This window comes from Macrobrachium nipponense, chromosome 28 (genome assembly GCF_015104395.2).
Source record: "Macrobrachium nipponense isolate FS-2020 chromosome 28, ASM1510439v2, whole genome shotgun sequence".
Taxonomy (NCBI): Eukaryota; Metazoa; Arthropoda; class Malacostraca; order Decapoda; family Palaemonidae; genus Macrobrachium; species Macrobrachium nipponense.
Genome location: NC_087217.1, coordinates 58,063,195 through 58,077,047, shown reverse-complemented (window position 1 = coordinate 58,077,047; position 13,853 = coordinate 58,063,195). Strand labels below are relative to the sequence as shown.

The 13,853-nt window shown below is 43.6% G+C and overlaps 1 protein-coding gene across 7 annotated transcripts in view; it reads left to right on the top strand.

Annotated features, from left to right (window-relative positions):
• Positions 1–13,853, top strand: part of LOC135201768 (protein CLEC16A homolog) — a 208,954-nt gene that overhangs the window by 154,741 nt on the left and 40,360 nt on the right. For 6 of the 7 annotated variants that reach the window (XM_064231011.1, XM_064231009.1, XM_064231007.1 and 3 more), the window contains one exon: positions 11,592–11,782. In XM_064231011.1, the coding sequence (XP_064087081.1) occupies positions 11,592–11,782 (191 nt within the window). The remainder of the gene's footprint in view (positions 1–11,591; positions 11,783–13,853) is intronic. The other variant, XM_064231008.1, reaches the window with a different exon arrangement.

Sequence of the window (13,853 nt, the reverse complement as noted above, 5' to 3'; positions counted from 1 at the left end):
AATTTTGTACTCGGTGTCGAGGGCGTGAATGCTCTCGCACCGAGCCATATGATGTGTGTTATATGGTCGGAGGAGCAGTGGGAGCGCTATGGGGGGAGGAAGAAGCCGCGCAAGCCAGCCAAGGAGTCATCGGAGGGTTCTCCGGCTACTCCCTTGGTCATGAACACGTCTTCTTCTTTCTTCCCTCCATATCAGCTCCCTCGTATGGCTCCTTCCCCTTCGGGGGAGGTATCTCACTCCTTCTCCTCTCTCGATCAGTTCGAGCATGGGGGGGGGGGGGGGGGGCGGCGGGCGGCGGGTACCCCGACATCCAGTTGTATTCGGGTCTTCTGTTCGCTCGGGGTGGGAACTGTCCCCCCCCCCCCCCCCCCCCACCCCCCCCCCCCCCCCCCCCCCCCGACTCGGCCAACTTTTCCTTCCTCAGTTGACTTTTCCTTCCTCAGTTCTGCTTGCCACGGGGGACGATCTCGAACGGGCCTGGTACTCGCTGGGGCTCCAAGGGACACAGACAGTTCAGGGGCTGCTGAGTCACTTGGCGAGGGGGTCCATGCCGGTAACCCATGGCCCGACCACCACGACAACCATGACAGTGTCTCCACACCTGGCTACGCTGCTTCGCCGCACCTGGTGCACACCCAGCACGTAGCCATGGTGACCCCGACAGCTGCTGTGCAGGCGCCGCTGCCGGAGGTGATGATGCCCGCTGTGACGCTGCCACCTGGTTTTGCCGCTCTTGCTTCAGCCCCTGACTTCTGGTGTCCCAAGAGCTCTCTCCTGGACCTACCTCCTGTGCAGAGGATGTCGCTGGTTCCTGCCCACACCTCCTGTTCCTGAGTATGCTGCCGCTCCAGTGCCGGTACCAGTTCCTGCCGCCGTCGTTCCTGCCTGTGGTGTTGCTGCCCCCACCCCAGGTCCTTCCGGACAGGTGCAGTTGGGCCCTGTTGCTCCTGCAACAGCCCCGGCTCCGTCCTGGATGGAAGACCTGACGGTGGTCCTGAGGAAGCTGACGAAGAAGAAGAAGAGGAGGAAGGTGTCGTCGTCGTCTGCCGCCGCTTCCCCTTCGACTACTAAGGCCCCACAGCCGAAGAAGAAGAAGGTAGCCTCTTCCCCCCCAAGAAGGCTCATCCTGAGACTTCTAAGGGTCCGTCCCATTCCAGTGTGACGGTTGGGACTTCCGCTGGTCCTCCTGTTCTTTCGGGAACAGGGTACGTCTCTCCTTCTGCAAGGAAGAAGAAGACGGGGACCGGAGGAGCGCCGGCTAACACCGCTACCTCCTCGCCTGGTGCCAGAGGTTCTGCCTCGGCGCCAGGTACCATCTCGGCCTCTCGTTCGAGAGAGGTACCGAGTGTACGGTCACCTGCGGGTGATCGTACAGCCAAGACCCAGGCAACTGAGTCCGCTCGGCGCCAGGATCCAGGCATGGAGCGGAAGACTGGCGGGGGTCGCTCAGGTGACTCCCACCAGACCAGCAATCGTTCTCGTGGTGATACGCTGGTACCCAGGGCTGACGCGACGGTCCCAGAACGGTCGCAGGCTGAGGTGAGGAAGCGGTTCCCTCGGTTGTCTGAACCAGCCTTGGCTGGTCCAAGCGGCGTGGCGCACCGTGGGGACAGGCCTCGCTCCCACCGCGACTGCGGACTCTGCAGGTCCCCTGACCGCCGCTCCTACCAGGACCGGGTGGAGAGGGGGACCAGCAGCAGCTCTTCTGGCGCTCGGGACCGTCGCCGCCATTCTCGGTCCAGCCGCTCTCCCCGGGAGAGCCGCTCGACCAGGCCTGCAGATCGATCGCCACTGCGGGTTGGCGATTGCCTGCAGCCCCCTCAGCACGCCGGTTCTACCGGTGGGCGTGGGGGGAGTGTCAGGTCTTCCTCTCCTATCCCTTCAACTTCCTCGGGCTACACCGGGAAGAGCGAGGCGATCAGGAGTGATCTTGAGGGGCGCGCTCCTCGCGATCCCGCCATGACGCCCTACGAACCTGGCACTGTCCTAGGACCGACCAGATCGTATGCACAAGTGACAGGAGGAGACCATGAGGGGTCTGTTGCGGTTCCTCCTGTGGAAAGGAGGAGGGTCTCGGGAGGCATTCTCTCTGGACGGGCTTGACGGTCCGTCTCCGCAGGATGCAGTCACTCCTGAGATCCAGAGGTCGTTCGCGGAGATTATTGCGCTGATTCGTCAGCACAAAGACCATAGGGAAGGATCGCCGCTCCCACCTTCCGAGCCCACATCAGGTTTGGAATCGTTCTGGGGACCCAAAAAGGAACCCAGGACGACGGTGGGTCTGCCACGATCGGCCTTGGCTGACAGCGTACTGAGCCAAGTGGACGCTCTCGTCTCCGGATAGGAGGGTTCGCTTCGGTCCGGTAGGTCTTCCAAGTTCCTTTCCCCACCTCTACCGCAACAGAGGCGTTTCTACGTGCCTTCAGAAGACCCTCTACCGCCCAAACAGGTTAACCTGGAGCTAGCTAGGCTAACTCCGGGGGTGTCTCTGCAGCAGCTTCTGTCGGAGAACCTCTGGTTCTCGCAGCAAGAGGTACTTGCCTTGGAATCTACCGCTATGGCAGCATTCCAAGCAGTCTCCTGGTTAGACCTGTGGTCCCTCACAGTGTCAAAAGCCGCCGCCTCCTTGGGGAACATCACTCCTGAAGGGGACCCGGCTTTTGTGACTGTGCCAGTCTGGAGGTAGAGCCACCTCCTACCTGGCCCGCCAGATGGCTAACCTGTGGGCCAACCTGGTTCTCCGGCGTAGAGACGCTGTTCTCACCCGAGTGACCAGGGCGGCTGGGCGTGAGGCGGCAATGGGTCTTTGCAGCGGACCGGTGCAGAGTTCCTCCTCTCTCTTCCCAGGAGAGATGGTGGACGCTGCGGTGGAACAGCGGCGCACTGACGACAGTGACCGTCTCGTCCACCAGGCAGTCTTGAAGGTGGCTGGGCAACCTTGAACGACTGTGGCTAAGCCCAAGAGTTTAACTAGCGCTTCCTCTGCAGTTAAGATGATCGCCTCGTCAAAGGAAAGACTCTGCCTTCGACTTTTACTGTAAGGAGTGATTGTAACCAGCCCTCCTCCCATTCCTTCTCTCGAGGAGGATCTGGGAAGAAGAAGTTGAAGAGAGGAGGGAAATGCTAGGGACGGCGTTACCCCTCACCAGCTGCCGGAAGTTGGGGGGTGCCTGGCGAGCCATTGGGCAACAGGGCAGCGCTACGGAGCGGAGACCTGGATAATGAACGTCCTTCGGGAGGGATATTTACTATCCTTCAAGTCTCGTCCACCCCTCACCTCCAACCCGGTCCATCTGCAAACGTACGTTCCTGGTTTGACCAAGGGCATGGTGATTCGGCAGGAAGTATAAGCCATGCTGATCAAACATGCTGTGGAGATCGTATGGGATCAGTCGCCGGGCTTCTACAGTTGACTTTTCCTGGTGGAGAAGTCCTCGGGGGGCTGGTACCCGGTGATAGATCTCTCTTCCTTGAACCGATTCGTTTGCCAGACTCGGTTCACGATGGAAACAGCACAATCAGTGCTCGATTCCATCAGGGAGAACGACTTCATGCTTTCGGTGGATCTGAAGGACGCATATTTCCAGATACCCATCCATCAATCCTCCAGGAAGTACCTCCGCTTCATCCTCAACGGGGCGGTGTACCAATTCAGGGCACTTTGTTTCGGTCTCTCAACCGCCCCACAGGTGTTCACACGAGTGTTCACGCTGGTGTCGACTTGGGCCCACTTGGTAGGGATAGGTCTTCTGAGGTATCTCAACAATTGGTTAGTCCTGGCGAGCTCCCACTCGCATTTGTTGCAGGACAGAGATCGACTCCTCAAATTCTGCCACGATCTGGGGATCATAGTGAACTACGAGAAGTCAGACCTCGAGCCCAAGCAGAGGATGAAGTACCTGGGCATGCTGATCGACATGGTAGCAGGGTGAGTCTTCCCTGCAGATTCATGGATCAGCAGGTTCCTGTCTCTACAGGAGCAACCAGCTCAGCAGTGGCAGGTTGTGATCGGTCACCTGTCGTCTCTCGAGAAGCTAGTCCCTCACAGGCGTCTCCACCTGCTGTCTCTTCAGTGGAGACTAAAGGAGTGTTGGTCACAGGCAAGAGTCCCTCCTTTCTTCCCCGTGTCCCTCACGGAGGAGGTGAGGCAGGACCTAGCCTGGTGGCTGGATGACGGGAACCTCGTAAGAGGAGTGCCTCTTCACCCTCCCCCCCCCCCCCCCCCCCCCCCACCCCCCCCCCCCCCCCAAACCCCCCCCCACCCCCCCCCCCCCCCCCCCCCCCCCCCCCCCCCCCCCCCCCCCCCCCCAGAGATGTTACTGTTCTCAGACGCATCGACCGAGGGATGGGGCGCACACCTGTGGAGGAGTTGCTGACTGCAGGTGTGGGACCATCACGACAAGCACCTTCACATCAACGTTCTGGAGCTCAAGGCAGCGTTCCTCGCTCTCCAAGAGTTCCAAGATCGTCTGGTGGGACACTCGGTGGTGTTGATAAGCAACAACACCACGGTAGTGGCGTACGTCAACAAGCAGGGGTGTCTAGTGTCCCTCTCGTTGCACCAGTTGACGTTGCAGGTGCACGAGTGGGCCGTGGCTCACTCATTAGAGCTGTTAGCCTGCTACATTCCAGAGATATATATATATATATATATATATATATATATATATATATATATATATATATATATATATATATTATATATATATCTATATATAATATATATATATATATATATATAATATATATATATATATATATATCATATATATATATATATATATATCTATATATAATATGATATATATATATATATATATATATATATATATATATATATATATATATATATATATATATATATATATATATATATATCTATATATATATATATATATATATATATATATATATATATATATATATATATATATATATATATATATATATATATATATATATATATATATATATATATATATAGTATATATATAGTATATATATATAGTATATATATATATATATATATATATATATATATATATATATATATATGTAGATATATGTAGATATATATAGATATATACAGTTGGTACCTCGAGATATGAAATTAATCCGTTCCGAGGCGGCCTTCGTATAATGAGTTTTGCGTATCTTGGAACACATTTTACATGTAAAATGACTAATCCGTTCCAAGCCCTCCAAAAGCACCCCATTAAATTTCATAATAAAGCTAAATTGACCTATAAACAATGAAATACTACAACAGTTTGGACCATTCAATACCTAAATTAAGAATAAAAATCCAAAACCTGTAAATAAAGTGTATATTAGTGTACAAGAAATATTATTACTGTAACGTAAAATGTGGAAGCTTACCTTTCGAGTGAGGCTATCTCTAATATTGGCGGCAGAGGAGGAGGAGGACAAACGGCAGATAATGTACGTACGTACGTACACTTAACTTTACGAAAACACATAAAAAATTTAAGGAAAACCATAAAACTAAAATTTACGAAACACCTTAACAAAACTGTAACACATAACTTACAAAAATCTAGAAATTACGTAAAAAAAAATTTTTTTTTTTTTGTTTATTTTCAACTTTTTTTTTTACTTTTACGTAGGCTTTTTTTTTTTTTTTTTTTTTTTTACAGAATTTCAACCTCATCACCGCTTTCAACGTTCTGTTTTTCATCACTTGGTTCTTCCTTTTTGCTTTCAACTTTCTGTTTTTTATCACTTGGTTCTTCCTTTTTGCTTACTCCTGCTAATGCTGAAGGCCTCTTTAAAAAATAACGATCCAAGGAAGATTGCTTCTGCCTACTTTTCACAATGTTCCTGAAACGACTCAAGCAAACGTCATCGAACTGCGCAAGCATACGACCTGTGTGAGCCTTTTCGGGGTGTCTTTTTTCGATAAACAATTGCACTTTATGGAAAGCGCCTAGAATATCCTTAATTTCTGCCGTTGTCATAGGCTCCTCCTCCTCTTCCTCGCCGCTGCTAGAGAACTCCTCTTGAACGACGTTAAGTTGCATGGCCTGCAACTCCTTCAGGTCATCCGTCGTAAGCTCCTCTTGGTGCTCCTCGAGAAGGTCGTTGATGTCGTCCTCGTCGACGACCATCCCCATGGACTTGCCGAGTGCAACGATCTCGTCAAGATCTGGTTCCAAAACAGTTTCGGGATCATCAATTGTTTCTGACTCTGCAGCACCAGCTTCACTCACGTCGAATCCCTCGAAGTCTCTGGCGGATACGGCATCAGGGCAGAGTTTCCTCCACGAGGAATTCAAGGTTCGCCTCAAAACCTCCTGCCAAGCTAGGTCAATGAGTCGGATGCAAATGACGATGTCGAAATGCTCCTTACAAAATTGATGCAAGGTGAGGTTTGTGGTATTGGTGATGTCGAAACATCTCTTGAAAAGATGTATCGTGTACAGCTTCTTAAAGTTCGCTATCACTTGCTGGTCCATGGGCTGGAGGAGAGGGGTGGTGTTGGGCGAAAGAAAAAGAATCTTAACGAAGGAATACTCCGCTAGGATATCTTCCTCGAGGCCAGGAGGGTGGGGAGGGGCATTGTCCAACCAACACCAGGAGACATTTCAGGGGGAGGCGCTTCTCTTGCAAAAAACTCTTCACAGTCGGGCCGAAACACAGATTTACCCACTCAGTGAACAAAAGCCTCGTTTCCCAGGCTTTTGCATTAGCCCTCCACATCACTGGAAGCTTCTCCTTCAACACTTTGTGGGCCTTGAAGGCTCGAGGAGTCTCTGAGTGATACACCAGTAGGGGCTTCACCTTGCAATCCCCACTGGCGTTTGAACAAAGTGCGAGCGTAAGCCTGTCTTTCATAGGCTTATGCCCGGGTAGCTTCTTCTCTTCCTCCGTGATGTACGTCCGACGAGGCATTTTTTTCCAAAAAAGGCCAGTCTTATCACAGTTGAAAACCTGCTGAGAACTGTAGCCTTCCTTGGTCATCATCTCGTCGAAAGTCTTCTTAAATGCTTCGGCCGCTTTCGTGTCTGAGCTGGCAGCCTCCCCATGACGCACCACTGAATGGATGCCAGTCTGTTTACGGAATTTCTCGAACCAGTCATGTGAAGCCTTGAGCTCTGGGGTTGGCATTGAAGTCCCTTCCCCTCCCTCGTCTTCCTCCTGCGCAATCAAATCGCTGAAAATAGCACTGGCCTTGTGAGCGATTGCCGTCTCCGTTACTGTATCGCCAGCGATTTCTTTGTCTTTTATCCAGATGAGGAGCAGCCGTTCCATCTCGTCGTGCACATGGCTCCTCTTGCTGGACAAAATAGTGATGCCCTTTGATGGTGTAGTTGCTTTGATGGCATCCTTCTGTTTAAGGATGGTGCCTATTGTCGACGGATTACGGCCGTATTCCTTTGCGATCACACTCAATCGCATACCAGCTTTGTACTTCTTTATGATCTCCATCTTTGTCTCCAAAGAGAGCATGCGCTTCTTTCCGTGAATTTCAACTTTCTTGGGACCCATGACTACGTTAATTTACGTAAAGTTACACAATATACAGTCTTCGCACAACACGATAATATGTACTGCAACGAAATCACTAACGAATTTACGTTACTAAACGAAATCGTTGGAGCGAACAAATGCTTATTGCGTACGGTAAAGTTTCGTGTGCGGAGTGGCCGAGCTAAGGGACGCCAACACGTACGTATAGAAGATGCATGATGGGAGGGATGCTGTCCAATCAGAGAGAAGGATCTCATGGCTTGGCTAGCATGAGGAACCAATGGGAGAGCAGGAGGATGGTGGCGAGTCTACTATAACTAAGATGGCGGCGTGCGGCGCGAGTTTCAAAATTGTTATCGGGCGAATCTCGGACTTTCAGAAACCTTTCATATCTTTTTGAAAAACATCCCCCTTTTCCGTATGTAGAGCAGTAAAATTTTTCGCATTGGGCTTTCGTATCTTGGATTTTTTCGTAAGTTGAGCCTTTCGTATCTTGAGGTACTACTGTATATATATATATATATATATATATATATATATATATATATATATATATATATATATATATATAATATAAATATCAATCTATCTATCTATCTATCTATCTATCTATCTATCTATCTATCTATCTATCTATATTGTTATGAAGTGCCAAGTATCTGGTTACCATTCATCAATTATTACCTCACCAAAAGCCAAGCCAGACACCTGAACCCCCATAACAGGTATTAAACAACTGAATACTCTAAAGGCAACAGTGATCCCTTAACAACTTACCAGTATTACAGAAAATCGGACTTATTTCATCAAAACAGGTGTGAGGTAATCTTGTAAGTAATTAAATTAATCAAAGGGCATCACTCCATCAACAACTTTAAAAGTTTAAGTATTTCCCTGATTTCAGAAGTCTAAGTACTTCCCTGGTTCTAAGTCACTTCATGTAAATTGAAGGAAAGCCGATCAATTACCACTCTATGTTTCTACCTAACATAAATATAATCAAATGCAAATATACTGGTTAGAAATGAAAACACTTATAAAAATTTATTATCAAATTCAAAATTTATAAAATTCACAATATCAGGGAAAATTACTGTTACTTGAAAACAAAGTAAAGTTTAACTAATCCTTGAATCAAATTAAGTAAAATCAAGTCAAAATTAATTTATCACAAAATTCAAGAAAATTAATTCAATCAAAATTCAAAAGTGTTAGGCAATAATTGAAAATTTGAAATTAATTCACAAGTGCTAAACAATAATAAAACTTGAAAAGAATTCTAAGTAAATGCAAATTAATTCACACATGTTAAATTTAATTAAATGTGCAATGATTAAGCAATGAAAATAACGAAGTCAATTAAATTGTGAATGCAAATGAAAATATAAAATAAAAAGACACATTTCTATAAGAAAATGAAATAGTGCACAAACAATGGAACAAACACAATACACAAAAATACGCAGTGTGTAAAAGTGTAAATGTTTTTCACTTAAAACATTGTAACCATCAGTTTTTACCAAACCTTCATAACCATCTCTTATTAGTTATTAGTTAACCACAATTCCTATCCATTATTAGTTATTAGTTGCAACTAATAAAAATATAACACACTTTACCTTTTTGGTATACCAATTTCTTTCTTTCTTGCTGCAGCTTGTATCACTCACAAAAACCAGGCGCCGTTACGAAACAATGTTTGTTCAGATTCCTCAAAAACACTATTTAATACTAAATAAACTCTAAGAAATATCAAACATGAAATTCTAAGTTGTGACCAATTTACGTTACGTTACTTTAAGATCAAAAGTGCTATGCGATGGAGAGAGAGAGAGAGAGAGAGAGATGTTAATGCCTCGAGGTTCTAAGATATAATAAAACCTTCTTCCCTTGCGAAAACTGGACTGAGGAGATGACATAAAACGTTTTTGGCACGAATGCTTCCAGAAACTTCGAAATCTGACGCAATCTCACATACAAAATGTGAAATCCTGCACGTTGCTTTGACAAAGACATACACGTATGAGTCCAGTCTGTTCAAAAGAGACATGTACTCGACCGAAACGGAGGTTGAGCGATAATTAAGATTGACATGTTTTGATAACAACGCAAGACTCGATTCGATCGCTTATCAAATGCGTTGACAGATTTAGGAAAGCAAACGGATCTCGCAGACCCTCTAATCTCAAAGTGTTGACATAAAAGGGGAAACAATCATAGTTTCGAACGGACAAAGAAAATCTCTCTCTTTACATTCTACATCATATATACTATATTCTTTTACATTGTTATGCAAACTCTGAACACACATTTTAAAACATCCTATCTAAGCTATCTAGGAATCTGAAAAAATGTTACACAGTTCTACATAACATTTTTATACAGTCACAAAGGGGATATAGGCATTTTGAAAGTAGCAATATATATATATATATATATATATATATATCTATATATATATTATATATATATATATATATATATATATAATATATATATATTTATTTATTTTGGTATTTTTGGGTAAGCTAAAAATCTAACATTCTAGTAATGTTCAACCCTTTACCTTCATTTTGAAACAAATTGGAAGTCTCTAGCACAGTATTTCGATTTATGGTGAATTTTTGAAAAAAAACTTTTTTTTCTTCCTTCCATGCGCAGAATCTCCGCCGCAAATCTACAAAATGCGTATGTCACATTGTCGTAGTATTTGCACCGTTTCATATTAGCCATTACATAGAGTTCTATGTATGAAAATGTGCCCAATTTCATGAAGAATAAAACAAAAAATAATTCATTGTTGTAGCTTTTATGATTTTCTAAATATTTGCTTATAAATTACGATAAATAGAAAAAATTCGACATTCAGTCAAATTTAACTCGACCAAAATGGTAAAAAAAATGCAATTGAAGCTAAAACTCTTACAGTCTAGTAATATTCAATAATTTTTCTCCATTTTGAAACAAACTGGAAGTCTCTAGCACAGTATTTCGATTTATGGTGAATTTTTGAACAAAAACTTTTTCCTTGTCTCCGCGCATAGAATCTCTGCCGCAAATCTCCGAAATGCTTACGTCACACTGTCGTAATATTTGCACCGTTTGATTTTAGCCATTACACAGAGTTCTATATATGAAAATGTGCACAATTTCATGTAGAATACAACAAAAAATAATTTATGTTCGTAGCTTTTATGATTTTTAAAATATTTGCGTGTAAATCATGATAAATAGAAAAAATTTGACATTTGGTCAACTTTAACCGAAATGGTCGAAAAATGCAATTGTAAGCTTAATCTCTTACAGTCTAGTAATATTCAATCATTTATCTTCATTTTGAAACAAATTGAAAGTCTCTAGCACAATATTTCGATTTATGGTGAGTTTTTTAAAACTACTTTTTTTTTACATCCGCGCGTTACAAATTCATGCTTCATTTTGTGATAATATTTTCCCTGTGTTGCTTTGATCATTTTACAATGTTTTATATACCAAACTGATCGCAATTTAGTGTACAATACAACGGAAAAAAAATAAACTCGTTAGCTTTAACTGTTTTGCTCACAGCGTGATTTGTATACAATTATATATTAAAAAATTTTTTTGTCCGGTCATATATTCCAATCTTTATATATGATAATGATATTTTTTTTCATTTCTGATGGTTGCATACTAAACTTCAGGCAATGACAAAAAAAGGAGCCAAAAAGGAACTCTTAATCTTGAAAACTAAGCGTGCCGAGATTTTTGAAAAAAACATTATTTCCGCTTCAGCGCTCACTCCCGTACCTCGCCGGCATACGGGAGACGATTTCTGAAATACCTCTTAGGCGTTTAAGGGTTAACAGTGCTGATACATGATTTATTGGCACTTATGATGTCGTAAATACCATTTATTACCGTAATTATTGGTGATTTTTTGTAATCTGTGATTTTGGTTAGTGGCACTCGGCCAGGAACAGAACCCCTGCCCTTAAACTGGGGCTGCCTGTACAGGCTTTCTTGTGTATCTGTAAGGAAAATTTTAAAGAAATATTTTTTCCTTGAGCACTGTATATTTTTTACTTCATATTGTCAAATTATATTTTGTAATCACTCAGAAGAAGGTCGAAGTGGACGTCCTGAATCCCAAAGTCCTAGTCGAAGTAGCCGTCAAAATGGAAAAGTTCCCTCTGCTCGTGAGCGAGGATCACGTTCCAGTTCCCGGCCAAGACCTCGAAGTGAAGAAATTCCAATGGAAGACATGATGGCTTCTGGCAACCTTCCACACATGTCTCCTTCTATGCCAAAGGTTTGTATTATCATTGTTTTTTTAGTGATGATCAGTGTTAACCCCACAGATTTTAGAGATTTTAATAAGTTTAAAACATAGATTAAGTCCTGGAATCCCTTATCACGTATGTTCTTTTTGTAACGCATGTTTATTTTTTACTTCAGGATGGTTAGAAATTACTTTATAATAAACTTGTCTGATGGTTTTACAGTATGATTTTGGTGTTGTGGTAAAATAGGGAATCAGTAATCTATAATAAATTTAGTGATTTGAACGTTTTCTATTTTTCATTCTGTTTTATTAACCAATATAATTATATAAGGGTAAATTGTTATATGTGGTATTGGATCACTTTTGTAAGATGAAGGCCAAATCATATTTTTCAAATTGAATTACATCAGTTAGTTTTCAATAAGCAATTCTTGTTATGGCTCTGCAGTGTGCCTCTTTCTTCATATGAAATAGAAAAAAAAATTGGTGAAGGGTGAGCAGATTATGTTAGTAAAGAATTTAGATTGCTCAGTTACATTAAAGTGAGGTTGTTAGATTGGCTACATAGGGTCTTGCATTTTTTTTATGTTTACCCGCTTTCTCTTAACCCTTAATGGGTGGATTAATCCTAGGGAGTAGTAACAGGTTTGGGGTGGTGGATGGATTGATCCTGTAGATAAACAATATTATGTGCCATCGATTAGTAAAGAATCGGCCGGGAAAGAGGTGCCAATAATTTTATAACCCATAAATTTACTAATGGCAAATTTTACACTGGCTAAAATCACAAGTGTGGGCATTTCAGGATTTCAGTTCTGCTTATGACTTGATGGGAAATGTTCTGCGTCGCTCTCTCCCTCGACGTCGTTTTGTAAATATGCTCATAAATATACCAAGGGGTTGCTTTTGTTTTTTGTTCTTGTCTTTTACGATAGTATGTCAGTTGTACATGCAATTTTACAAAGAAAAGTGTAAAGAAATATCAGAAAAAACATGTAAAAGTAAAAAAAAAGTTATAGAAGCTTTGTTCTCGGTAAATTTATGCAAATGGTTTTCAACAAATATGGTAAGAATTTGTTACTGCTTTTCTTTCTTATCTGTTTAGATATTGTGTGAGCAGTGATTATAATTTTACAAAATAAGATAGATTTGTTTATCTGAAAAAACATATATATATATGTTGGTAAAATTTACATTGTTCATATACGAAACAAACCTTTGGTCTTAACATTAGGATAAATACTCAGCGCCAGCTGGAAACCGGTAAAGTTTAAAATAATTGTGTACGCATCTGTGCTTGGTCACGAGACATGTGGAGCCACCCACATACCCCTCATTAACTCTTGACCCCGCTAGTTATTTTCTTACCGTCTTTAAGAGAGGATGTGCTTTGCTCCGTCCTTTTAGTTTAGTTTGCCCCCTGTTGTTTTCAAATTGTTGTTTGGAATTCCCGGGTATATGAACGTGAAGCCTTCTCATGCTGCGAGACTTACTGGATATCACAAGAAGGAGATAAACGCCCTGATATTTTCTTCAACGATTTCGACGTCAAGGCACTCATCGTGTAGTAAGTCGTAAGTGCAGAAACTCTTAAGGTACAGTTACTTTGTTACCGGTGCTTTGGAATATTGCATATTCATATGGATTGCCTGTAAATCCAAAGCTTTGATGTATCTGGATGTGCTTTGGGAGGTAATTATGACTAATTGTGCTCCTTTCCCTGCGGGGAGAGGGTGCATCGCCATCTTGTTTTCGTTCCAAATACGTGGGTAGAGGTGATGCAGGTGCGTGGTCGGCGTTAGGTTTATCAGGAGAACCAACCCAAGGGCAGTTGGTTTGATGTATAACGTCGTGCTGCCATCCAGGGTCCCACGTGATGGATGTCCCTTTTTTCCTGATATGCGCTGAATGGCGGTCGGATGCGTCGCCATCTGTAAAGAAGCAGATAGTGCAACACGGCAGACTTTAATGTCAGGTTGCTGTGCCTACGAGGATAACATCAACAGCCTTGCACTTCTGGTAGGGTGCTGGCTTCGCATTCGAGATGCTCAGTGACATCATAAACATGGCGACCGCCATGATGTCACTTCATAGCTGC